Genomic DNA, 25,565 nt, shown 5'->3' with positions numbered 1-25,565 from the left:
AATAAATTATTCGTGTAAACAAAATAAGTCTTACGAGGTTACCACTTTGCAAATGAAGACTTTATTGTGTCTACATCTTATTTTCCCTTTTCTTTTGGAATAATTTTACGTGACGTGCGCCATACACCTAATCGTTCACACCTTCGCAAAATACTCAATCTAACCCACTTTTGTAAATGTAGACTGATTTTTATTTTGTTCTAAAGTTAATAAAGAATTCCATTTGGATGAGCTGTAACAGTATATTTTACGAGCAAATGACTTTTTTTGTATAATTCTTTGTCGACAATCAATTTCCTGAATATTTCGGAAAACTAGATAAAGATATCAGTAATTATCTTCTCTTTCTACTCCTCCTACTCTTACTTATACTAATCTACTATTGATGCGCTTCACACGCTTCTCATATTGCTCTTATTCTCTTCATTCTAATTCTTATCCTATTTTCCTAATATTACTCATTTTGTTATTCTTCCTCTCCTACTCCTATTTCTCAACCACCCTTTTATACTACTCCTTCCAATACTTATACTTCTACTTCTTAACCACACTACCCTATCTTTTTTCCTACTGCTTTTGTTCTCCTACTTCTCTTACTTCTACTTTTCCTATTTTAATGGTAGTCTACTTTTTCCTCTCTCCCTCATATTACTCCTACCACTGTTATTTCGATTCCTATTCCTACTGGTCATTTCCCTAGTTTTTCTTCTCCTAATTTTACTCCTACTCCTTTTATCACGCCTTTTTCTTGTCCTCTACTGCAATAAGTTGTCCAAGATATCATGGTACTCACCATCGACTACTATTCGTGTCTACTTTATGGATAGCGGAGATCAACATAAAGTGGGACACATACTCTTACTGAGAAATTCCGTGGCATGGAGGACTTCATGTCCCAATTTCATGTCCCAACTTCTTTTGAGACGGATCAGTCATTGTTCACAGTCGCTGTTCTTCAGTGTGGCTGTCTGTATACCTGCCCTGTGAAAGAGATTTGTTCTAGTCATCGAGTAAACAACATGGTTTCGCCACGGGCTACGGCTAAACTTAGTTCACGGTCGTTGCTCGTCAGTGCAGCTTTCTGTACACCTGTTCTGAAACAGAGATCTGGTCTAGTCATCGAGTGAAGACCACGCCTTTGTCATTGTCTATGGCTAAACTTCGGCTTCCAGACGAGACCAAGCCAGTCTACGATCTATGTCCGGCAATTCGTGAGTATGTTGAGAGAAATTGCTCGAGTGGAATTTTTTTATGTGTGTGGCATATTTTTCATGTTATGTGTGGTGTTTGTATATTATTCCTATGAGTAAAAATGAGTAAAAAAATTGTTAACAACGTAAGGAGATTAACCACCTTGCTAATGGAAAAATAAGCACTATATTGTGTCTTCATATTAACGGGACCGTAAGGATTGTACGCATATAATTTTAGTTATTCATGGAACATATATGTCCCTTGGTCCTGAAAGGGTTAATCAATGACTAGATCACATTTTTATTACAGAACAGGTATACAGAAAACCGCTCTGAAAAACAGAGGCTGTGAACAATCATTTTGTCATGGGGATATCCAGTAAACAGAAGTACATTTCAGTTTTCTATGAATCTCTGCTTCCTTCAAAGTGGACATGCCCAGTCCTCAATGGTGAGTAGCACAATAATGTTTGACAACTTTTAGAGAAATAGAAGTTACAGAAGTAGGAAAGGGAAAGTAATAGAAGGAGCAGAGTAGTATGAGAAGTCATTTGCTTGTAAAAATGCAACTTTGCAGTCCAGCCAATGAATATCTTGTTAGTAAGTTTGAACATCTGAGGTCTAGGCGATTCTCATAAAACGCATTCAAAATATCGGAATTTTCCGCACATTGATCATGTACCTGCAAGTTTTGCGTGAAGCCAGAGTCTAGTCATAGACTAGCACCACCCCGTGTTTGCAACACTCGATGACTAGATTGTGTCCGTTAGGGGACACGTATACAGAAAGCTACATTGAGTGACTTCGAGCAGCCAATCCAGATTAGCAGCTTCAGGCTGGAGCTTGAACAGGACATTTTCCGTGCGATGAGATTTACCCAGAAACAAGAACACCCGATCTGCCCTCACGTAGACAAGTCTACAACAACAACAACTGTCTTTGATGTGTTTTTAAGCAAGACAACCTGTTTTTCTAGACGCTGTAAGAAATAAGGTAATCAGAGCTTGGTGTTATCTATGCTTTTATCTGCCATTTATTTTTCCTACTTTTCACAGAAAACATTCAATACTGGCTTTCTGACACCTGTTATACCTGTATTTGTAACTTCTGATTTCGTTCTGATTATTTATCTATTGTGGAAGACAATTTCGAAAAAAAAGTATGAATTATGTAGTTTTTATTTAAGAAAGATAAAAAAGTGACTTTTTAAATTTGTATTTCTCAAAAACTTCTCGTGCAATTCTAAAAAAGAATTACCAAAGGATGCGACTGTAAGAGATCAATGCTTAGCGCTGATCCTTTGCTCACCCGCACACAGCGTTTCAATATGCTGCTTGCATTATGAATAATTTCGGGAAAACCTTTCTGACTGAAGCTGTGTAGGTGCAGATCGCTATAAACAGACCGCCAGGTGGGATGCTTGTCACACAAACATAGAGCTGGAGACTAGCCTTATCATCTCGCTGCGCTATTCTGACAGGTGGAAATGCCATTGAACAAAACTCGCAATGCTGCTTCTGCTGCTGATGATGATGATGATGACGACGACGACAACAACAAGACGACATATATTTCTGTCCTCTGTGTGAGGCTGTCGCTACTATGTCCTGCGATATGGTGTGTGATGAGGTATGGTACATACGGTACTTATTTATAGGTATATATATATGTGTGCGTGTCTTCAAAACTATAACGCAGGCTTCACAAACCACGTCAACGGTTGATTAACATTTTCAACGCTTTTTGTCGGCTATTTAAACACTTCTCTCTGCTGACAGTGAGAGTGTGCTAAATCTACAGGTAAGACATGGTACAGGTACTTGTCACGCTGTTGATGTTGATAGAAGAACAAAATTAGAAGTCATTGTGTGAGACGATGCCATCGTTGTAGATGGACACGATGTTGACGAGAAGAAGGCATTCGAATGATGATAAAGTAGGTGTCAGAGTGCCCGTTGTTGATGTGAAAATGCCATTAGAGAAATGATAACACAGATGAGCGTGTGCGCTGTTAAGAAATAGCATTGAAAGGACGATGTTAGAGATGTAGATGTGCGCGATGATAAGCTTGAACACGAGCAGTTTATTGTTTAGAGCTCGACTGAAAAGTTTTGTTTGTTTTCAGTAGAAATTTTTTATATGCTTTTTTTATTATTTATTCCACAGGTTTGGATGGAAACGATAGCATTGACTTCCCTTTTCTTTATTATCAGCAGATTCTGATGTGTCTCAACAGTCACGAATGCGACACGCTGGGTGTAAGTGTGACTTAGAATTGCCTTGTATGTTTGGATATTGTAAGACTAACATGTTGTTTCTGGGAAGTGTAAGTAGTGGAAGTCATTAGGTCAAAGAGGATCAACCTCAATGATAAAATGGTGAAAGCTTTAGCTTAGTTGGTTCTTTCTCTCACTCCTGACCAGAAACTGGGTGTGTCACTTATTTTGTTAGAGAAAGGAAGGATCTTTGTTACTGGAATCGCAAGTAGTCTGATAGCAAAAGATCACGGTGATCCTCCGCTAGCAGGTCTTATGTAATCGGGATTAGTGTTATATTACACCGGTAGTTACGGTAGAACTGCTTCCGAGATGTGGATGTCACCTGATGGGAAGTAGATGGGATTATAGAATTTATTTTCATTCTGTCCCTTTGAGTTCGGAACTAGGTAGAAAAGACAAAGGACTGCCAGGATTATGTTAAGGTCTTGAGAAAACAAATAATGCAAGTGTGTTGACTATGATTTTTCTGTGTAGATGAGGATGATGTGCATGTGGAAAGCATGTTTTTTTCCGTGTAGTCACATCACGTTAATATGTAAAATAAAACCGATACCACTAAATATATATATATGTGTGGGGATAAGATTGCGCGTTCAGTGATTGGTCACAACATGTAACCAAGCCGCCCTGTTCGGATTTACCGAGGACTAAACCGCAATCACCTGAGAAAGAGTGGATGAATAGACGAGCAAAACAGAAGAAGTAAGGGATGGAAGAAAGGGAGCGACAGAAAGAAAACGAAGACAGTGGTCCTACAAATAAAGGTAACACAGCTAATCATACATTCTTCTACCCGGTGATACCAATAAGAGTCTCAGCTTCTATGATGGTTAATTCATCCATTGAAAGACGGCAACTGTTATCTGGAAAGTTCTAGGAAGACATTCCGTTTGTGAACAGACAAATGTCAAATAACTTCTCATACTGGAGTCAAGGCTTGTCAGTGGTTGTGTCTCAGCTAGGGAAATGTAAAGACATTTTTATTGTATGTACTTATTTTCGTGTAGCGATTCTTGTGGTCAGACTGTCTGCGATAAGGTGTGCGATGAGGCATGGTACAGACGCAGACTCTGCTTCACTATGCTTCGCTTGGAGCAGACCATGCCAGGATACAAAATGAAGTTGTGATGTCCAATCCCTAGGCTGACATGGCTAGTTATTGGAAAAATGTCCAAGCATTGTGAAAGGAGAAATTTGATATGAGAAACAACAAATTTTCGGGGTCAGAGACGACCACCAAGAGATTTCACTTCCTGGACCAACTTGATTACCCTGCCGTTTACAGACATAGACGGGTCTGGAAAAGTGTCTCATAAAGTAGATGCATACTGACTACTCGGAAAACACTTTGTCAACGACTTCTATACAGCGTTGATGTACATTTAAAGATGGTGTTCGAGACGTAAAGTGGATATCTTCTGGATGCAGAAGATGTTTAAATACTGTATGTTTGAGTCATGTAGTCAAATTTAGACTTTCATTCTGCGGTATGGTGTGCGACTAGGCATGGTACATACGCAGAAGTAGCTTGTAGCCGCTTGTAAACTGTTTTCTGTGTTTGGAGGAATGATTTTAAAGAAAAGTATTCAAGCAGTTGAAGCAATACAGTAACAAAGCTACTCCAGTAAGTAATGAGATTTGTGATAGGCAGCCAGTGAAATAAGCTTATGACAGTCCTGGTGGTGAACTTTGTCAACTTCTTCATATCACTATAAAAACCACTATATTCACATTACACTACGCAATATATTATAAGCACATGACACAACAGAATACACTATAACAATTTAAACACTAGACAATACATGACATACACAAGGCAATACAGAAGACATTATATATATATTACACTACAAATAACAAAACATCCATATGGCACTACAACATTCACTATAGCACTACAGAACGGACTACAGATGTATGGCACAGCAAAATACACTATATGAATATGACATTAAGAATGTATTCATGACACTGCATAATATACTATATGCACCTTTCATTACGGAATACCCTCAATACACAGAACACTACGGAATACATTATATACACATGAAATTATACGAAGAAATACACGATGTACACATGGACTTTCAGAATGTGTTCTGTATACAGAGCTATAGAAAGCGGACGACGCTTTAGCCAACATGAACTATAATCTCTACAATAGATAGCTGTTTAGATCGATTTTTTTTTCATGCTAAAGCTTCTAAGGTCTGATGAAGATATTTCTTTGTAGAAAGTCTGCAGTTGATGCAAGAAATGGAGCAAGGGAAGCAACTGTTGCAACACATATGTCTCATGGTAGTCTCCCCTATATTACCGCAATACATTTTAGCATGATGGATTTTCCATTTGGGAAATGACTAATAGATTAATGTAGTCCTGAGCTGATTGCTAGACTGTGCTATGAATTGGAGTTATCACCCTTATCTGTCTCGAGACACAAGGATTGTCACTTTTACTTTAGTAGGAAAGCATGGGGATGTGAGTACGATTTATGAAAGAGTGAATCAGAGAGCGAAAAATTCACGTGAACCCCTGTAGTTGGAGGGAAAACTCAGTTTGATCATTTCCTATATGCCGATTGTTGAAGAAAGAGACACTGTAGCCAATTTTTGTGGGAAAGAGACCGGGAAATCAGAATAATTCCTTGTCTAGTCAAAGTATAGGACAAGTTGTGTTTATTACTTTCGTTATCTTTATAACGCTGAGAGAATGGTGAGAAAACTTAATATTTGAATGAAAGCATTTTGATGGAAAGAGATATTGTAGTTTCTTGTTGTAACAGTGGTGGTTAAAATTCAACATTAATTTTCATCGCCCAAGTAAGGATTTTAGGAATTAGACAAATAGAAGTATATCGTCGCCAGCCAAGTGTATCTGCCAAGTCAGCACCTGCTGTTCTGGAATATTGCAGTGTATCGTAGTCAGCTCGGTGTATCATTCTAGTCGACACCCGCTGCTCTTAGGTATAGACACTGTATGGCTGTCAGCTCGGCCTTTTGACCCAGTCAACCCCACTGGCCCCGATTATCTTATTCAAGGGAGACTATTCAGGGAGTGTGGGGAGTCTCTCTCTCTATCTATATATAAGAGTGATCATTCCCGGACTTCACCGTTTGTTTTTGTTTTGTTTTGTTTGTTTTTTTTTTGTTTTGTTTTTTTGTGTGTTTTTTTTTTGTTTTTTTTTTGACAAAAGATCGTGTATATTATTTGAAGATGTTTAGTTATACAGATGGCGCTTAACAATAGTAATAAGTCCTTTGTTTGAGAGAGAGAGGCACCGCAATTAATTCTTGGCGCCGTCTTTTTTTGTTAATCATTAAATTGTTTTTTGATTCCGTTTATTCACTTCTGTCTTCACGTTCATTCAGAGGTCACAACAGAGCACAAACGCAAACAAGTTACAGTTTTGTTCCAACAAATCACTATTTTTTTTCTTAACATGAAAAATACAGGTTGGAAGACATATAAAACTATGGTTTAATATGTTTACAAAATAATAATGGCATGAATACAGGGTACTTAAAAGGATAAATAATAAGCTGTGCTGTGCCATACACAAAGCCCTGTACCAACATGCTAGAGAACTAGAATGTCTGTGTTCAGAAGTATTTGTCTAGACAACAGTATTTGCCGCTAAGGAAGCGAATCCTTAAGAAGGCATCTTCCGGCGAAATCGTATTTTTCGTTGTAACTGTAAAAAACAGCAAAATGTAAAACAGTTATAAAAGCCCTAACAAAGTTTTAAAAGCAGATCAGGCTGTTAAGTTTACAAATTGAATATTCTTTGAGAAGAATGTAGAGGGTAATTGACTTAATATGTTTCTGTAAACGACACATTTTCCCTGTGTAAAGTGATAACGACAGTTATTGGTAACGATCTGCAGGTGATAACCTTTCCCTTCTGATATAATTGAGACCGTTTTAATGAATACTTTGATAAAAATATAAGAATGCAGTGTAAAATTTTTTTTTTTTATTAAAAATACTTTGGAATTTTAATATCAAGTATTTTGCTCCGATGAAATAAATATTTTTGTTATTAAAACATAGAAGTGTGATACACACAAATTGCATTTTTGATCAAATGAGCCACTGAATTAGGAAATAAGGTCAATTTAATGTGCATGTGTAATAATCTCCTTTCAAAACGGGAGACTGGTGTACCACATGCTGGATGGATTATTTTAATTCGTTTAGGAATTTTTATTTGTTGAAAGTGGCATTCAGATGTGAGTAGTCCAGCAAATACACTAAGCCTTTTTTTTCTTAATTAACGACAGCCTTCAACACTCGAATCTACATCTCTCTCTATCAAAGAAGAAGAAGATAACGAACACACAAAAAAGCTTCAGAATGTGAAAAAAACAATGTTATAAAATATGTAAATTTAATGATTGTATTTAAGTGGCGGCGCATCTTTTCTAGCAACAATGTATTGTAGCTGAAAAAATCTTCTCATGTCTATCTGGTACTTACTCGCAAATGGCGGTCTGCAGCTCGCAGTGCCCATACACAGGAGAGTCCTTACCCACAAGGCAGTTCGCCTTCATGTCCTTGAGACACTTTCGTGGCAAGGGCTGATCACAGACGATTTTATAAGGCGGACTGCTCAACTTGTCTAAGAACGCTGTCAACACAGGATCATAAAAATAATAAATAATAATAAACCCAAAACCAGAAGAAGTAACACAAGGCGTATATTAAAAAAAATCTTAGTTCACAAATATCTGGTCACAAATACCAGGCCGATGTAGACTGCTACTTCTGCAAGTGCTTTAATTAGTCTTAAGATTGTTTTGTAGTTATTATTATTCAGTAACTGATTTAATTTACTTTATTATTATACGTGTAATATATATTTTTTATTATTTTGTAATCCACTGGGGTAGGTCTGAGAACTAAATATGACAGTTGTGCACAGCTCTTAGCTCTGTTCGCTTTTCTCAATCCTCTTTCTGCTTAGAGACAGAGTAACTGAATCAGGTAATCAAGAAAGCAGGTAATTGATGGTTAGATGACCAGGAGGCCAGGTAACAGAATATTTGTATATATGTTTAAAGAAACAAGTTACAAAATAAACAAAACAAGATGGAAACAAGACAAGGATTAGATTAGTAAGGATAAGATAGAGAACATGTCAAGACTGACCTGTTCGAACGTCGTTGAAGAGCAAGACAAAAAGGACTACAGCAGCTTGCCCCAGTGGTCTTGCCATGGTCTCGCTTCACTGAAGGTTCAGACTTCTCGCAATCAGCTCTGACGTCAGTGCATCAACGTTGAACGACCTCCAACTAATAAGTCTCCTCGTCATATATATACAGTTTCATCCTATTACCATCAGTCGCTAATTTCCTTCAGATAAAGAGTTAATTAGTTTCATGATTAGCCTTTCCCGCGCCATGTAATCGCATGCAATAATGAACAAAATATTGCAGAAATGGCCTTAATTATTGTGACCTTTGGCAGGCAATACCATACAAATTCATAATTTGAGTGCATTTGTGTGGTGTAATGGATTCGCCACCAGACTGCTCATCAGCCTAATATCCTTCACGCAAAATTACTGTCATATCACGATATCACGATTAACTTGTTGCCAATCATTAGCTCCATTTTCGCTATTTCTTTGTTGCAGCTCTCTGAGACTGCAAAATGTAACCTAAGCAGTATGAAGTACCTACCTACAGTCTTGACTGATTCCTCGCACTTATACCCATAAACCTGTAAATCAGAAAGCTCTGATATAAAGCATGTTTGTGTCTCAATATTTGTTGTGGTAGGACTTATTTATGTCATACACTTTGTCAGAAATCATCTCGATAACTTTCGATAAAGACTTTTAGCCAGTAATCGAACTGTATGCATACTCACCTATTGTGTTGGATTTTTACACCCTAATACACAGCTGTTTCACAAGTGCAAGGGTTGATCTTAGCACCTCCACATTACTTTTAAAACTATTTTTGAACCAATTATGACCCTTTTAACAATAGAGAACTGAGCTCTTGCATTCAGGAGGTATATATTTTCAATCTGACAAGAGAAATGTCAGCATAACAGTGGCCCCACATAAGCAGCCAGTTCAAGACTTCAAGGTGATTGGGAAAAATAGTAGACAGAGCTTTACCCAGTAGCTAGAGAAACATTTGGATCCTATTAGACCTTTACAATTCACCACCAGAACTCAGGATGATACAGCTTGACAAAATTACTTTAGCATATATCAAAACAATTAGAGACTATCCATCACAATTAGATATTTGATTGGAGTTGACTTTGCTTCTTTTATTGTCTTATTCGTCGATAGGTTTGTGAGTTTTAGAGGGACAGAAATCAATATGTCTGACGACAGGCAAGAACAACAACAACAAACCAGAAAAAAAGAAAGTACACTCGGCTGTCTTATAACACCGGAGCCAAACAGAGAGGCAATGAGTGAACGGTGGTTGACTTGTTACCCAGACGGTTATTTCACAGCCTCACGCTGGGGGTCTGACCTCTGACTTTTCCCCAAAAGACCAAACGTTGCATAAGAGCGGCGACTCGCAGGGAGGCCAATGCTGAAAATTGTGTATAATATCGCTGACATTTGTCTTCCTCGACTGGAGTTCGTTTTGCTTTCTTGCAGTTTAGAAATGAACTCGAAAATTTCGTTGTTGAGTATCATATTGCATGTTTGCATCCCAGACATGTCCAGAAACACTAAGATCCTCATCGATGGTCTCCTCTCCAGTATAGCTTCCATATAAAGACATTGGCACGGGACAGTTCAACGACAGTACCCGTAGATCCTCATGACTGCTCCTCATTTGGTACCGGTCAAGGGACGCATGCATTGCTAAAGAAATGTGTGTATAGGCTATGTTTTCAGCAAATGTCTTACTACACACGCAAGTATAAATAATATATAGCCACAGAACAACAAAAGTCGAAGAAACAACGCTAAGAGGATAATTTCAGGAGTATAGTGTTTTATTCCAACCAGGGCTAAAGGAAACAACTGAAGCGCTTCCGGTTATGACATTTGGCCTTGTTCTCTAGCCGAATATCTTGTTAAAGAGTAGCCCACCGAGTTTCTTCCCGAGCTTTTTTCTTCCTTTGCCTCCTGTTCTTCTGGGTCCCTTCCAAATTCTGCCACAGCTGTTGGTGAAGTCCACGTCTGCATTCCTGTAAAGAACATCACAACAATGGTTAGCAAGGTCTGCTTGATTGGTTACCCCCTTTTCACTAGTCTGGAGGTGTTTTGAAGGACTCAAGTGTGTATTAACTAACAGTACCCTCAGCCAGTAGTACTAATCAAAAGTGGCAGGAGTACTTTACTGGCTGTAAAACATATTTACTTATTTAGAATCCTGACTACCCTGCATTTATAGTCCTCTCAGCAACGGTAAAACATCTTGGTATCCCCAATTTTCATAAACGATTGGGATGTTTATCTGTGGTGCCGTCTGACAGAAGAAAACACTCAGTAGAAAGGACGGGGTTAACTTCGGCAATCACTACTCTTGCGTTTGGCTCCAGTTGATACCAACATAAGTTTGGTCCTGTGTACCCATCATAGACGTGATAAGCTCTTGATGGGCAGGGGGCAAGGGTCACCGTGGCTCAATGTCCCCCTTGTAGTCATCCTCCCAACCACACACACAAACACACGATCCTTCTGTCACAGCCATGTACACAAATCAATCGTACACCCCGAGTACACTCATCTACCGTACATCTACCTAACCCTAGAGTACATCGCACGAGCAGGTTCATGAACTCACGTGTCACAGATGGCCGCCAGCAGAGCACAGTTTCCATACACTGGACTCGACCTGCCCTTCAGGCACCAGCGCTGTGCATCTCGGGTACAGGTCCGGGGTTGTGCGCAGCTGGTCGCATAGGTCAAGGGCAACTTGCACAGGTTCTTCGTGTCCACCCTTGCTCCTCTAGATCAGTGGTTCTCAAAGTGTGGTCCGCGGACCACTAGTGGTCCGTGGGCATAAGTCAGGTGGTCCGCGGCTGACAGTCGTCATATGTCAGCAAAGTGATGTTTAAAGTGATGCATTCCTCGCATTAACATTTTAATTACAAATAACGAGGTATGTAGTTTTATGTCATCTTATTACTATACTACTTTTACAAAAGGACATTAAGTTTTAAATTAAAATAAAATAAATGCGGAATTTAAATTTGAAATTCATAGTACAGACTGTTTTTTAGGCCTTGGTGGTCCGCCATAGTTTTTACTTAAGTAAAGTGGTCCGCGGTCCGAAAAACTTTGAGAACCACTGCTCTAGATGATGATAGTAACAGATGATGACAGTAACAATAACTCGACAGAAGATGCTTTTGGCTGCTCTGTGAACGATTGAACGTGAATATGAATGGCTGATGTCTGTTAGTCTTCATGTTGATTTCCCAAGAGTGTGTTTTGTGTAGAACTATAAGTATATTGTATAGTTGGAATTTATTTTTGTCAATCTACGCCATGGTAGGGTGCCACTAGTACAGTAAAGACACTACTTAATCGTCGTCGTCAATATAGCAGATTTTTCCATATTTTTTTAAACAACTCAGTAAGACAGATCCTGAGAACCTAACATGTTAATCACATTCATTGAAATCTGACATTAGAACAGGTTATGAATTTTGAAAGAATAACATTTTCAATTAAGATTTTTACCAACTGCACAGAACTACATAACAATTGAAATATTTTACTTTCCTGTATTATGTTTTGTAATTAATGTGTTACAGTTTACTCAGGCAAGCAGTCTCAGTGAAGCTTCATGCAAAATATTTCTTCCTACGTTGATGAAAGTTTTAAGAAGAGCCTATTGGAGAATAAATTAATTGCGACATTCGTGAATCTGTTACAAAATACTATAATTAAGATTTTCGAAATCAAAATAATGACGATGACATCTTTCAGTTAAAGTATCTCGTATCAATTAAAACTGATATTTTAAGTCATTTTCTGAGTCTCAAAAAATTAGAGATGAATTAAAAGTTGATGTCATTGCTAATTTATCAACGTCAGCTGCTTAAATACATATTCTATCACAAGTGTAAGATTAATAAATAAAATTATCCTAATGCCAAGTAGTGAAGCATAAGGGACTGGCAAACCAAATACTCATTGCTCAAGGAAAGGCTACCATGTCCTCATCTGAATCTATGGTCCTCCTGTCTGGTTGCCCTCTCCCTGTCAACCTGTCAACTGATATAGCTATTAAAAATGGTATCACTGCTCAAGGATGCATTAGTGCAGGCAAAACTCTGTTAGTGCTGTGACCAGCGATGCATGACAAGCTGACCTGCACAGAGCTCGGCGTAAGGCACATGTCCCTGTCACTGGCCGTCTACTCCCTTGAAGACAGAACTGCTTCCCATCGGACGGGCAAGGTCCTCTGAAATTACACTTCCTTCCCTGGACCAGCTGCTCTTCTGCACAAAGTCATTGGATGTTGTCAATGCCCTCTGCATATAGTATCTAGACTTGTCATATATTGTAGCATACCCTGTGTTTGACACATCTCTATGTATTGCAATCAGTTGGCATATTCAATATAATACTCTTTTGATATACCCATACTCTCCGGTATGACATATCCACACCTCGCACATACACGCACAAACATCTTATCTATAGAATGCTATATGATGATGAAAGCTATGTAGCCAGCAGTTGATAGAATTATTTGGAAAACTGTAGTCCAGGCTGTAAATGCTCATTTCCACGCTGCTGTTCCAGTCATAGAGAAATTTAGGTGCAAATCATGTTTACGCTGTTGATAAATCATGCAAATCATGCAAATCATGTTTACGCTGTTGTGACAGGGACTTTGTCGTGTCCAAAGATCCCGCGAAGTTTGCGTGGCACTTCGCCGTTTTGGTAATGAGTAGAGGTCTGATAGCTTTTTATTGTAGAGAAATAATCCAAAACTGGCTCTTTAATTCTGTCTCCTACATTTTGTCACACCTTATTAAACTATATCTAATGGTCTCCACACAAATACATGTCCATATCTTAGTGAAACCCTTGTATCTTACATTTTGCACATTTAAACTACAGCTTTAGTCATTTTCAAATATTTTCACTCGCAAAGATTGCCATCGACAGAGAACTGGCCTAAACCTCATTGAGCACACAACACAGGACTTCGTTCTTACCAGCCACAGCAGCCTCCAAGGCAGGCAATGACAACAACTATCAGCAACATGACCGTAACAAAGATGTTTTACAACTCCATAACTTCCACACACAGGAGGTGGCCGCAACTGTTTCAGCTTATATAGTGTTTCACCATGTTCAAGAGGATGTTAGCCAGCTACATCAGCATCCAGCGACCTTACCAATGGTAGCTATTACTATTATAACTATTACAAGCAGAGCAATTGTGTTTTGTCTTTTTTTTCTTTCACTTCCCGTGTGTTGGTGCCACCCGTGAGAGATTGTCGCCCTTCTGTCTCAGTCAACAGTTGGGACACCAATCTTTTGTGCATTCGTCATCTAAGACATTGCCTCTATTTGGAACCAGTAGGAGACCTTATTAAATGTATGTTTAGATCATGTTTTTGCTATAATAATGTATGCTGATCTGTCAAAGGGTGTGTACCTGTAATGGATGCTCCACACGGGCAATATAACAGCTATCAACATTACAACCATGTTCAATCGTCCGCCTTTGGCACACAAACGGCCTGAACCCGTATAAACTGCCTTGACTTTTTAACCGTAATTGAGAGACAACGAAAGTGTCACCGAAGGTGAGGCTTTGCCCCAGAAGCACCACTTGAACTGCAGAAAGATCATGAGTATACAAGTATCAAGAATCTAAGGCCATGAAGGTCATGTTTGCAGTTTCCAGTCCTGTAAATGTCGAGACGATTTGTCGCTGCGTGAATGTTCTCGAATGTAGAGCATCGAGTGTGTATTTCTGGTGACAATTCTTACTCTCTCTGTAATGTAATGAAGGATTTGTGTACACCTGTTTTTCCTCTATCAAAACTGTTTTTCTAAGTGTGCGTGTGTGTGTGTGTGTGTGTGTGTGTGTGTGTGTGTGTGTGTGTGTGTGTGTGTGTGTGTGTGTGTGTGTGTGTTTTAAGGAACAATAAATAAATACGAATTGAAACACTAAATTCACCAATATTAGAAAAACAAACCAAAAAAAAGCTGAAAAATAACGAGGCGCGCGCTCTCTCTCTCTCTGTGGGTGTACACGTGCAAGGTGTCAGTGCCCTCAGAGGGGGGCCTCTGCTGTTGCAGTACAAGTTTTCACTACGGGTGGTGAATCTCAGACTCAGGATTAGAATGTGTGCCGCTAAGTCCTGAATTGAATTTTATTGAGCACCATAATGACCAAGTCTGGGACTATATAAAAAATGTGCAATACCATTGAAAGAAAAAAAAAAAAATCAACGAAAAAAAAACAAAGAAAACCAAAAACATTAAGATATAATACCAGTGACATTAATTCACCTGTTGTTGATGTCAGAGAATAGAGAAAACTCAGCACGCGCTTCATAACAGTTTTCTGTCAGTAACACTATTATGCTATATATATATCTTGATTGTTTGTTTTGTTTTGCTTTTTTTTTTTTTGTTGTTGCCATAGTCACTAGCCATTGACAAGCTTAATAATTTTCATTTCCTGACCTCACAGCACCAAGAAAATACTTATGAGTTGTCGAAGTTTTTTAAAATTTTATTTTATTTTGGATGTAAAGAGAAATGGCAAGAAACGAAGAAAAAGCAAGAAAGAGAACCCCGACAGCTAACAAAAGCGCTTATGTCCCTTTGACTGATGATGGCGTCGTCGCGCACTGCCATGTAAACTGACCATGTTTACACTCTAGAACAGACCTGGGCAAAGGCCGGCCCTCCTCCTGTCTCTGACCAGCCCATCCGCTGGTCCGCCCGCCAGTATATATACTATGTATACAGTATTGGGTAAAACTGAGTTAACTATATTAGTCCGGCCCTCTAAAACCATCCTAATTTCTCATGCGGCCCCTTGGGAAAATTAATTGCCCACCCCTGTTCTAGAATGTGCTGGTGTTTGGCCGTTTGGACATGAGTATCCTTACTTTTATTGCTCTGAATGATTATGTGTATGTGTGGGTGGGTGGTGTGGGTGTGCAGTGTATCTGCGTGTGTGTGTGTTTGATAGAGTGTATACGTGTTCGTATTCTGGTGTGTTACTCTGTGTGTGTAAGGTTGAGATACAGTACATGCAATACCAAGTAAAACACTAAGTAAAATCGCCAATATTAAAGAAAAACAGAGAAAACTGAAAAAGAACGAGGCTGCATGCAAACTGATGTTTTGGTAAAGCCGTAGTTTAGATACAGTTTAGACAACTCCATTTAGTACTAGTCCAGTCTTGTCACTGCCAGCAAAACCTGATGGCCACAAACACGTGAATTGTCGTCCACAGCTTGTTGTGTTGTGAGGACGATGTAATTTTTAAACCTGTTTGTGTGTCGGTATGGTTAAATGAGCTGCTACGTGGCATATTCGTAATTTTTGTGGACATCAAATAAATTATAGAGTTAGAAGATTCAATCGAGTTTAAAATTATTTATCTTACACGATTGTCACCAATGTATGTTTAACATTTGATGGGGATTACATTATCTGCAGCAAATACGTTTCTGTTCAGCAAAAAATTTATAGAATTCATGACCAGGGTACTTCAAGAAACGTTGTGTACTTGTGTACTTGTGTACATCAGTCTACTTGCAAAATATTCAATACCTTATAACCACCTTCGATCATTTTAGAATGCACGAATAATGTATCCCAGCATCATCTGTGAAATCCTAGATGTGGGCTATTTCACAAATACAGATGAGCGATATCAGGGCTCCACATCATATTTACAGGTGCAACAGACATGGAACTCAGAGAAAGTAGTTTTCACATCAATGACCGGGTTAGTAATATCCATTATGTGTTGTTAAAGCAGCAAACAAGCCATACACAAAAACTCAGTAAAACACACACTAAGAGCTTCTTTTATTTATTTCCAAGAAATCTCTGACAGGCAGTTTTCAATGGCACTCGATGTTGACTATTCTCAGGCATCTCGAAATCCAAGGATGGGTTCATTTCTCGAGGCAGCTGTCGGTGAAGTCAACAACGGCGTTGCTAGGATAAAGCATCAAGAACAAGTGAGGGGAACATTGATGTTTGGTGGTTTTCAAGTCGGATAAAAGCCAAGTAAATTTTTAGTCTAACTTGCTAAACTTGCGTGTCTCTGTGACAATATTTTTAGTATTTTATTATAATTTTATTTTGCTAGCTTTTTATCAGAATATGTGTTTTTTTATTTAGGCGAAGAAGTACTTGTACAAATAAAATAAACACAAACATATCTTTAATAATATATTTAATAAGACTGATATTTCTAAACCAAATATATAAATGTTATTACGGAAAGACGAAAACGAGAAAAAGCGAAGAAAAGAAGGATTTAGGCGGAAAGAATACGGGAAGATGACAGGGAAAGGAGACGGAAAAGGATTCACGAGTTTCTAATTCAAAGAAAACAGAACATACTCCAGGCAAATTGCTATCTGTAGCCCACAATGGCCAAATACAGGCTCGCTGCTGCCTTCCAAACACCATGCTTTTTCATCGGGATTACAGACATAAGGGTCTTCGCAGTCGATGACATATGGGAGTAGACAGGCGTTGCTCATGTCCAACTCACCACCACTGCAGTAGAAAGTGGGATTAATTTCTACTTAAAATGACAGTTTCCGAAAAAAATATCGAATGAAAGAAGACTGAACGAGAGAAAATTCTACACATTGGTGACACGTGGTAAAGTATGGGGGGACGTGGAAATTTGCATATTTAAGAAGTAGGCTAAGTAACCTTTCTGGTACAACCATATACTATGTGTAAACAAGAGAGTTGAACAGTCATGAAGAGGTAAGAAACCAGTCGGGAGAAGCATCAGAGTTTGATTCAGATAAGGGCGAACACTACCTCATCCCGACGCAAGGTGAACAATGGTCAGTGCATTATTTATTCGTCCCTTTACTCGTATTTGGCAGTTGACAAGACCCGCCACTCACCTGTCTTGTTCAATGGTGAGCAGGTCTGGCACGGGGTGACCAGTCCACTGCTTCACCTCAGTAAAGAGTTTCTTTCTCTGGCCACCGCGGTGTCCATCTCCCTTAAAGGTACCTTGAAGAACAGCCTTTGACAGAGTGTTGTACTTAAAGCTGCTTACTTCTCAGGGCCTGGCTCTATTCGTGTAAATCTTTGCTTTGCCTTTGCCAATGACTACCACTGCTCTTGACGGAACAAGCCTCCATTTCATATAAGTTCAACTGTCTGTCAGCCTGTGGGTGGGGTCTTGCAGTCTTAGTACAGAATAAAGGTACTTAACGAGTGTTAGCAGGCTAACATGAATTATTTAATGATGATTGATGATAATAATAATTGCAAGCTTACTTGCAAATAGCCTCCTGTATCGCGCAGTGTCCAAATAGTGGTTTCGAGTCGCCCTTGATACACCATGGATTCTGATCATTGGTGCACGATGCGTTTGGACCGCAGTCCAAAGGGAAGGGTAGATTGGAGTTATCTACACCAATACAAAACAAAAATATATAAATACTTTATCCTCCGGTATTACACAAACATTATGAAGGAGATGTAGTTAATTTGTTAACCAGAATACTGTGTTATAGATAAAATATAGCTAGAAGCTAAGTGTTAAATATAGTCAGAACTATGAGAATTTCAACAGTAAACTTCAGAACAAACACACAGAGAAAAGTGTTGGTAGCTTATAAAGTGGCGGATGGAACAGTGTACTGTATTTTAAGTTTTAAAAGAGGATGCAAACATCTTTAGAACAACAAGAAGAAGAGAAATAGCTAGGGACAAAGGCGAAGAATCAATGCGTTACAAAGACAAGGAGAAGGAACAGACACCAATAAATACATGAACATGTACCAGCCATCAGGTAGCCGAGGCAGGCTACGGCGACAAACAGCATCAGCATGGTGAAGACAACAACTTGTATGCACGTGTGTATGAAGCTGTCTCTAACACTGACTCGAACAGACTTCACTAGGAACCTTTTACCAGTTGCTTTAAATAAAGACTTGGCACCCAAAGTGTGAAATATGAACAAATTACTACCAAAAAACACTTGCGAATAATGTCGCCCAATGAGTGGAGATATTAAGGATTATTTATTAGATGTGTGTGTCATTGTGCAGAATATATTGAAATCTGATTGTTTATAAAAAAAACTTTCACACCATTTTGCCATCAATTTCTGTCCACGCTCTTTTTTTCTTTAATACCCCCTCCCAGTCTCACTTTATATGCCGTAGGAAATTAAAGTATTCGAATTAATGAAATAAGATCATCGTCGTCGTCGTCGTCGTCAATCTATGTCAAGCCTTAAAGTACTAAGCCTGTTCACCTATTTAGTACCTTTCTTCTCGCTTCCATCTGTAGGGTGGGTGAGTTATGGTCCCCTACTGTCCCAGTACATTAAATGCCGGGCTGTATATTAAACCATGAAGTTTGCTGGAGACGAACTCTTTGAAATGACTCGTATTTCATCTTACACATAGCATCTTTTATACTCACCTCATTAAGTAGTCAACTTAAACTGACTTTATCATTTGTGTAACAAAGGACTGCAAGAGAGTGGTATGTATTTCCAAGTCTAAAGATTCATCACTAGTCACAAATGAACTGTGGGCTAAAATTAAATTGTAAAATAAGGGTTTACAAAAGCCAAACCTCTAACAAAATAACTCATTGGCCTGTTTGGAATTACCAGCTGTCTTCTGTTTAGTACCTTTCTTAGCACCTGTATCTTCATAGCCGGACTCAATTCTTACAGATAAGAACTGGTCTCCCTATCGAAAGTCCTTCACATTAGTGACCAACAAAACTGCATCCTGAATGTTTTTAAATTTTATCTCTGTGTTGCATATATTAGATTTGGTTACAAAAGTTTAGGTATGCTATTGGCCTTTTGTAGAAATATACTCGCCTACTGGTGATATCGCACCGGCCGGGGTAGGGGGAGGTGGAAAATGGATGAAACCGCTGACTGGAAAGATACTACATTGGCTTTAATAGAATTTGATGACATTATTACTTGGCCTTTTTACCACTCCATATGTCAAAGTTGTCACACAAACATATTGACCTGTCACCTGCCTCGTTATTGAAATTCTAGTGGCGCAAGAAATAAACCAGTTGAAGTGAACACGATAGTTTGGTAATTACAGTGGCAGGCGCTTTTGATTACTGAGATGGAATGCTTCAATATGGTTGTTAGTCAGATTCACATAGAGCAAGCTTTCTATTTATTAGTTTTTTTCTAGTTTATATGAGCCATGGATTAATGAAGCGTCATTTTCTCATGCAATACCTGATAACCTTTTAACCTCGGGACCTACAACTCTGAAATGCATCCAACCACACGAGCCCCGAGCAAGTTATGATTGCACCTTAATGACAGTGCATTGGTGAAACTAAAATCTCCATCTTAACTAGGATAAATGCAGTTTGTAATAAGTCACATGCTGTTTGACCTTTTGTTGCACCGGTCAATGTTCACAAAAGCAGAACAATCGTCTGTTAAGGTTATTTTTACATAGCGAATCAGGTAACCGTCGTGATATGTGTAAAGAAAAAACGATGGAAACATTTGCCAGCATGGCATTAATTAATGAATTAATATTGCAATAATTTGTCTTTTAAAGAATTGTAAACCATTTAGCAGCTAAGATTTGTTCATAGATTATTGGATACAAATATTATTTTAAACGAAATATAAATTTTAATTAATAATGTATGGGCTGCTTGTAATCAAGAAAAATAACCCATCAAACACCCGTTTTTAAAATTACACATGTTTAATTTTTTAAGACAGGAAATGGAATTAATAATAAATATAGGCATGTAAACGACCACAAATTTATCGTTTAACTCATCTTATTCCTCTACTGTGAGGATAGCTTTAGTTAGTAAAGTAACCGACAAATTAAGAATGACAAAGTTACATAAACAAAGTTTGGTACAAATACTTCAAGTATTTTTGTAATCCTTCAATAATTGTACCAAAAAAATGAAAGTTGAAAGATATATAGCTCTTAGCAATATGGAATAGGCAACCTTCAATCAACAGCCAAAACTTATTTAAAATCTTTTTTAATTTAGCCTATGTGGTCACATATTTTCATCTCAAAAAACTTATATTTATCATTGCTGATTTTTGAAAAAATGAAGAACGAAAATGTCTAAACAAAGTAAGAAATGTTTGGTAAATGAAGTAAGAAAAGTATTATTGTGTGTGTGTGTGTGTGTGTATTCGTGCGCGTTCGTGCATACGTGTGTGTGTGTGTGTGTGTGTGTGTGTGTGTGTGTGTGTGTGTGTGTGTGTGTGTGTGTGTGTGTGTGTGTGTGTGTGTGTGTGTGTGTGTGTGTGTGTGTGTGTTTTCGCGCGTACAGTGAGGTTGAACGAACGTTTACTAATTTCTGATTATGAAAGTCGCGGGTATTTTCAGCCAATTTAAATGTAAAGACACCTTTCTCTGAAAAACAACCAATGGGAATAGCGCAGAACACTATCTCATAACCAGTTAACCATACATACAGTGGACTGTGTGACTGCAGTCATGCCCAACAGGATGAGGAGGCTGTTGTGTCAACTTTACGGTTGAGTGTTGACGTGTGTGATGAATTGTCATCTCTCTCTGTTCCCCCGACGCACACGCGCGCGTACGGATAGTACTGGGACACCTCTAGATCAGTCTTTTTATTGCATCGACACACTTCTTGACAGACTTTCAGTGACAGCTAATCACTTAATTTTAAATAAATTAATCGTGCTTTGAGAAAAAAAAATAGGAGAGCCTATATAGTTTCATTTCCACTTTATTAGTCGAAAGAGAATCAAAGGTCGCATTATCAGTAAGGAGAATAAATAAACAACAACAAAAAAAGTGCACATGTTTGACGAGAGGAGAGACTTGTCTCACTCTATGCAGCTGTTGCTGACATGAAACACGGCGTTTCTAGGAAAAAGTGAAACTGGATGAAAGTCGAAAACTATCGAGTCGGTCGGCCGGTACCTGGTCCATGACAGCTTATCGAAGAAGGCAGCTGTTGCTGGGGTCAAACTCCTCGCCACTGTAATCAAAGCAATGAAGTCAAACACCTGCAGCACTTGAAAGAGGGTTAGAGAGAGACCAGCATTTTATTAAGTTTATTTTTTCTTTGACTATCAGCTGGACTTGAAGACTATTTTTTTAATTGCCAGTTACGCTAAAAGATGGTCTTGTGTTGCTTTATTAACTATTCCAGATTAGCTTCTCTTTACACAATAGGAGTTTTGTGCAGAAAGGATCTTCTACTTTCTTCATTCTTCAGAAGACATGTACCGTCTGTAGTTGGCAGACATTGCTGGTCATTTCTGGTGGCGCTATTTAAATCTTGTAATTTCTGCCGTGCATTTGTCACCTTTGTGGTTGTGGGATTTCTGAACTCTGTCATCCTCGTTTGAGACTTCCTCTACACTGATCTACACAGTTTAGTATAGAATTCACCACGCAATCTCACCAATTGCTGTACATTTTTAAAGATCTGCACCACACTACGAATCTACTGATCACGTGGCCAGAGTCGGCAATTCTGCGTTGGTCCATGGTGGCCTTGAGATTAATTTTAACTTCTTAATTTCTAAAAAATGAAAACTTAACACTCAAGGGACCCTTTTTAAATTGGTACATATTACTAAGGCAACGAATAACCAAGCTAACAAGTCAAAGATGTATGGACTAAGACACATGCAACTGTTTTGGCATAATTGAAGTGAACTGAAATGTTTATTTTGGATGAGGATGGAAAAAAGTGTGTCCAACTATTTATTTATAATGGATCGGACTGTTAACATGATACGTATAGATATTGTGTACATGTAAACGCAAACAGTTTCCATAAGTATATTGAAGTTAGGTGGTATGCATCTATTTACTGGTGGCAAGGAGACTAATGTAGAAAGGATCCATCATTTTAGTATTGAGTGCCTACTTGAGAAGCTATCCTAAAATAAAGTATCCGTACTAACACTCCTTACCTTGATTTCTTTTACAAAGAAAAATCTTCAACAAATAGCAAATAACTACTATAAGCGTTATTACAAACATTAAAGAATTCAGTTAACAAGAAAGCTTCTACTGAAACTGACTATGAACAATAAGGAAAAAAGGAAAGTGATTACGTAGGTGATGGAAGATAAAGAAGAAGAAGAAGAGAGAGAGAGAAACGAAACTTACTCGCATATGGCGTCCTGTATCTCACAATGTCCATACACCGGATCATTCCACCCTATGATGCAGTAAGGAATCTGATTTTGTATACAGTGCCTGGGTTGTTCACAGTTCACTGGGAATGGGTATGTCGGCTCATCTGCACATTGACAACATTAAGTTTGTCATATGGTACACTATAGCCGTGGATATTGTATCAACATACTATCTTTGCAGATCAAACGTAACACTTCTTTTAAGTAAAGACTAAAGGTTAGACATGAATAAAAAGAAATGTTTTAACTCAAATGAGTTCATTTCTGGACGCTCTTTGTTTGACAACGAGTTGATAGAGCAAACATCCTCCAGTCACACAGTTCTATCTTGTCCATTGTTAGTCGACTACGAACTTGTCGTTGTATGTCAAAGATTTCGCAAACTATGATGAATGTATATGAAGGTATACGTGGCTTTAGTTGCCAGCGAGCATACTCCCAGGGGAAAGTACCACCAGGAGTAGCAGTATGACTATGGGCAGTGTAGGCGTCTTCAGTCTAGAGACATGGCGTGGTCGTTGTCACGAGCACAAAAAAAGTTTTTAGCCACCGCCAAGAAGGAAAGACTGTCACAGATTATATCAGCTGCTAAAGGGAAAAGTATTTCTGAAAATGTGTGATTTATTGTCATTGGTTTGGAAGTAATCTCACTATTAAGTGAAGAAAGTCTTGTATATTTTTTGGTCCAATAATTGGCATCCTGCGGACGTCGTTAAACAGAATTGATTACTCTTCCGGTCCTCTTTCATTCCTTATTATCTGACTGCTACTTTTCTTTTTTTTTTCTTTCTTGTTTAGGGTTGCTTATTATTTTTGTTTATTTTTATTATTATATTTGTTTTCGGTTTTTTTTTTTGGGGGGGTGGGGTGGGGACACAATGTGTTTTGTTCATTAGGAGTTTTTTTCTTTTGCTAGTTTTTAAAATTTGCTTTTGTTCTTTTATTATTAAAATGTGTGCTTTTCCTTTTCTCACTAGTATGCGTATGATTGAGTATCTCTGTGTGTGTGTGTGAGAGAGATTACTGAAAAACATGTATTAAACTGGTAATAATGATCAAAGACTCTCTGACATACACCTTCATGGCGTTTGCGATGTCAACGACGGCTACCTGCTGCCCTGACAATCTCCCGTGCCCCCTCCAGCACTTCTAATAATGTAGTAATAAGCAAAATCACTGATGACCACGTGTAACACCATATTCAGTGTTCACGTCCCATACTAACTGATAATCAAATACATAGATGCCTAAACATATGAATAATTTCAACAGGTTTGTCCTGTACCATAACCAAACAGCAGCATCTATTATTCCCTATATTCTGTGCTCATCACTTTTACTTTGTCGACTTTCAAGAGAATTTGTTACCTGACTTACCATCTGTACATTATGGTATTATTTCTTGTTGTGAAACAATGTTTATGTACATGAGTGTGGTATTCTTACCAGCCAGGACGTTCCCCAGGGAGACTGTCACCAGGAGTATGAACAACATGGCGATGGACATTGCGCTGGTCTTCAGTCCTTGGGATCTGGTGCAGACGGTGTCACTCAGAAGTTTCTGCCTCGGCGCCTGATGGCGGGTCGTCTGATCACACAACTTATATAGTCCTGTGAGCCCTTACTCTGACAAAACAAAAATATGCAACTTGCTTTCGTGTCACAGTTTCTACCTCAGATCAAAGAAATCTGTTACTCATTTGTTCATATATCATGAGCTCTGTCAGCTGTGTTCGTAACCCTCTAAAGTGGTGTGCGTTCTAAAAGGTCTTTGGAAGGCGGGAGGAGTTAAATCCTATTTATCTCCCTCATACCCAATTTCCCGCGACCAATGTTGACGTTTGGGGTAAATACTCAGAAAAATGTAACATTGTTGTCAGTTAAGACAATATCATCAAGACAGACGAGCTGGCCAACACGTGGAACATTCAGAAGGTAGCTTCCACTCCCCCTCTGTGCTCAAAGGAAAGTTGGGTGTGAATGTTAGAACTGGAGGGAGACGAAAGATGTTGTAAGTGTGGCAGGGAGGGAGAGAGAGGGAGAGAGAGAGAGAGAGAGAGAGAGAAGGACAGAATAAAAACCTGGATGACTTTTCTGTCGGTGTCCTTTGTGATATTTAGGTATTTATTTATTGACTTCATTCAAGTCTTGATGAGTACGCTGGTCTGAAAGACAAAAAACAAAAGTTGAACGGAGCAAAGAATGTTTAGTCACCCATGCACATAAATTAAGATACCGTTCACAAATGTTCACACTAGCAAAGATATCAAGCATTCCCCTGGGATCAAACTACTGTCTGAATTAATAAAAAAATTGAGTTGATCTCAGTAATGTGGGAAATATCTTTTGTTCGTACAACAGTCCACAGTATAAGCTACGTCACCAGGCAAAAACTGTGCTCCCTATTGACTCACCAATTTATTTATTTATGAGTGACATCATGAACATACAGATGGTTAGCGGCCACGTGCTTGACATCTGCAGCTAAATGGACGGATTTTTCATTGAGTAACCTGTGATTTACTGAGATCAACTCTGTCCACTCGAATGGGATAATTGTCAGTCTCAGTCAAGTTTCGCGTAAAGCAAGGACACACGTTTCTCTGAACTCCTGCAGGCATCTGACACGTGACATTAGAAAGCAGACACAAACAGTAGAAGTGGATATCTACGTCTGTCGTTAAGGTCGAATTTCCTCAGCCAGCCCAAAACTCCTCCTCTCCTTCCTTTCTTTCGCTTTC

At 38.6% G+C, this 25,565-nt stretch overlaps 1 protein-coding gene and 2 long non-coding RNA genes across 8 annotated transcripts; 1 reads left to right on the top strand and 2 right to left on the bottom strand.

Annotated features, from left to right (window-relative positions):
- The first annotated feature begins 1,073 nt into the window (after window positions 1–1,073).
- On the top strand, window positions 1,074–6,159 carry LOC112566612. Of its 5 annotated transcripts, none has more exons than XR_003099665.1 (5): window positions 1,074–1,211; window positions 1,504–1,644; window positions 1,979–2,186; window positions 2,674–2,822; window positions 3,360–6,159. It is a non-coding gene; the product is annotated as an uncharacterized LOC112566612 (long non-coding RNA). The 5 variants fall into 5 exon arrangements; XR_003099663.1 differs by having other exon boundaries at window positions 1,964–2,186; XR_003099664.1 differs by lacking the exon at window positions 1,979–2,186.
- Window positions 6,160–10,374: 4,215 nt separating this feature from the next.
- On the bottom strand, window positions 10,375–14,441 carry LOC112566537. 2 transcript variants are annotated; one of them, XR_003099623.1, is made up of 4 exons: window positions 13,640–14,441; window positions 12,784–12,913; window positions 11,248–11,412; window positions 10,375–10,648 (listed from the first exon to the last, which is right to left on the bottom strand). It is a non-coding gene; the product is annotated as an uncharacterized LOC112566537 (long non-coding RNA). The 2 variants fall into 2 exon arrangements; XR_003099622.1 differs by lacking the exon at window positions 13,640–14,441 and having other exon boundaries at window positions 12,784–13,021.
- A 2,039-nt stretch (window positions 14,442–16,480) lies between these two features.
- Window positions 16,481–18,623, bottom strand: LOC112567320. The gene is made up of 4 exons (XM_025243968.1): window positions 18,444–18,623; window positions 17,937–18,069; window positions 17,031–17,189; window positions 16,481–16,619 (listed from the first exon to the last, which is right to left on the bottom strand). Exons 1-4 carry the CDS (start codon window positions 18,490–18,492, stop codon window positions 16,577–16,579), a joined length of 384 nt encoding a protein of 127 aa, XP_025099753.1. The 5' UTR covers window positions 18,493–18,623; the 3' UTR covers window positions 16,481–16,576.
- Between the last annotated feature and the right edge of the window lie 6,942 nt (window positions 18,624–25,565).

This window comes from Pomacea canaliculata, linkage group LG6 (genome assembly GCF_003073045.1).
Source record: "Pomacea canaliculata isolate SZHN2017 linkage group LG6, ASM307304v1, whole genome shotgun sequence".
In the NCBI taxonomy this organism is placed as follows: domain Eukaryota; kingdom Metazoa; phylum Mollusca; class Gastropoda; order Architaenioglossa; family Ampullariidae; genus Pomacea; species Pomacea canaliculata.
This window is presented reverse-complemented; position numbering and strand designations above follow the sequence as displayed.

Excerpts from the sequence above, each read along its gene's own strand:
- LOC112567320 (XM_025243968.1), bottom strand. The coding sequence starts at position 18,492 with ATGCTGATGCTGTTTGTCGCCGTAGCCTGCCTCGGCTACCTGATGGCT. Across the intron at positions 17,190-17,936 it reads ATACAGGAGGCTATTTGCAA|TGGTGGTGAGTTGGACATGA; the intron begins GTAAGCTTGCAA and ends TTTCTACTGCAG. Across the intron at positions 16,620-17,030 it reads CAGATAGCAATTTGCCTGGA|CAACGCCGTTGTTGACTTCA; the intron begins GTATGTTCTGTT and ends GCTTTATCCTAG.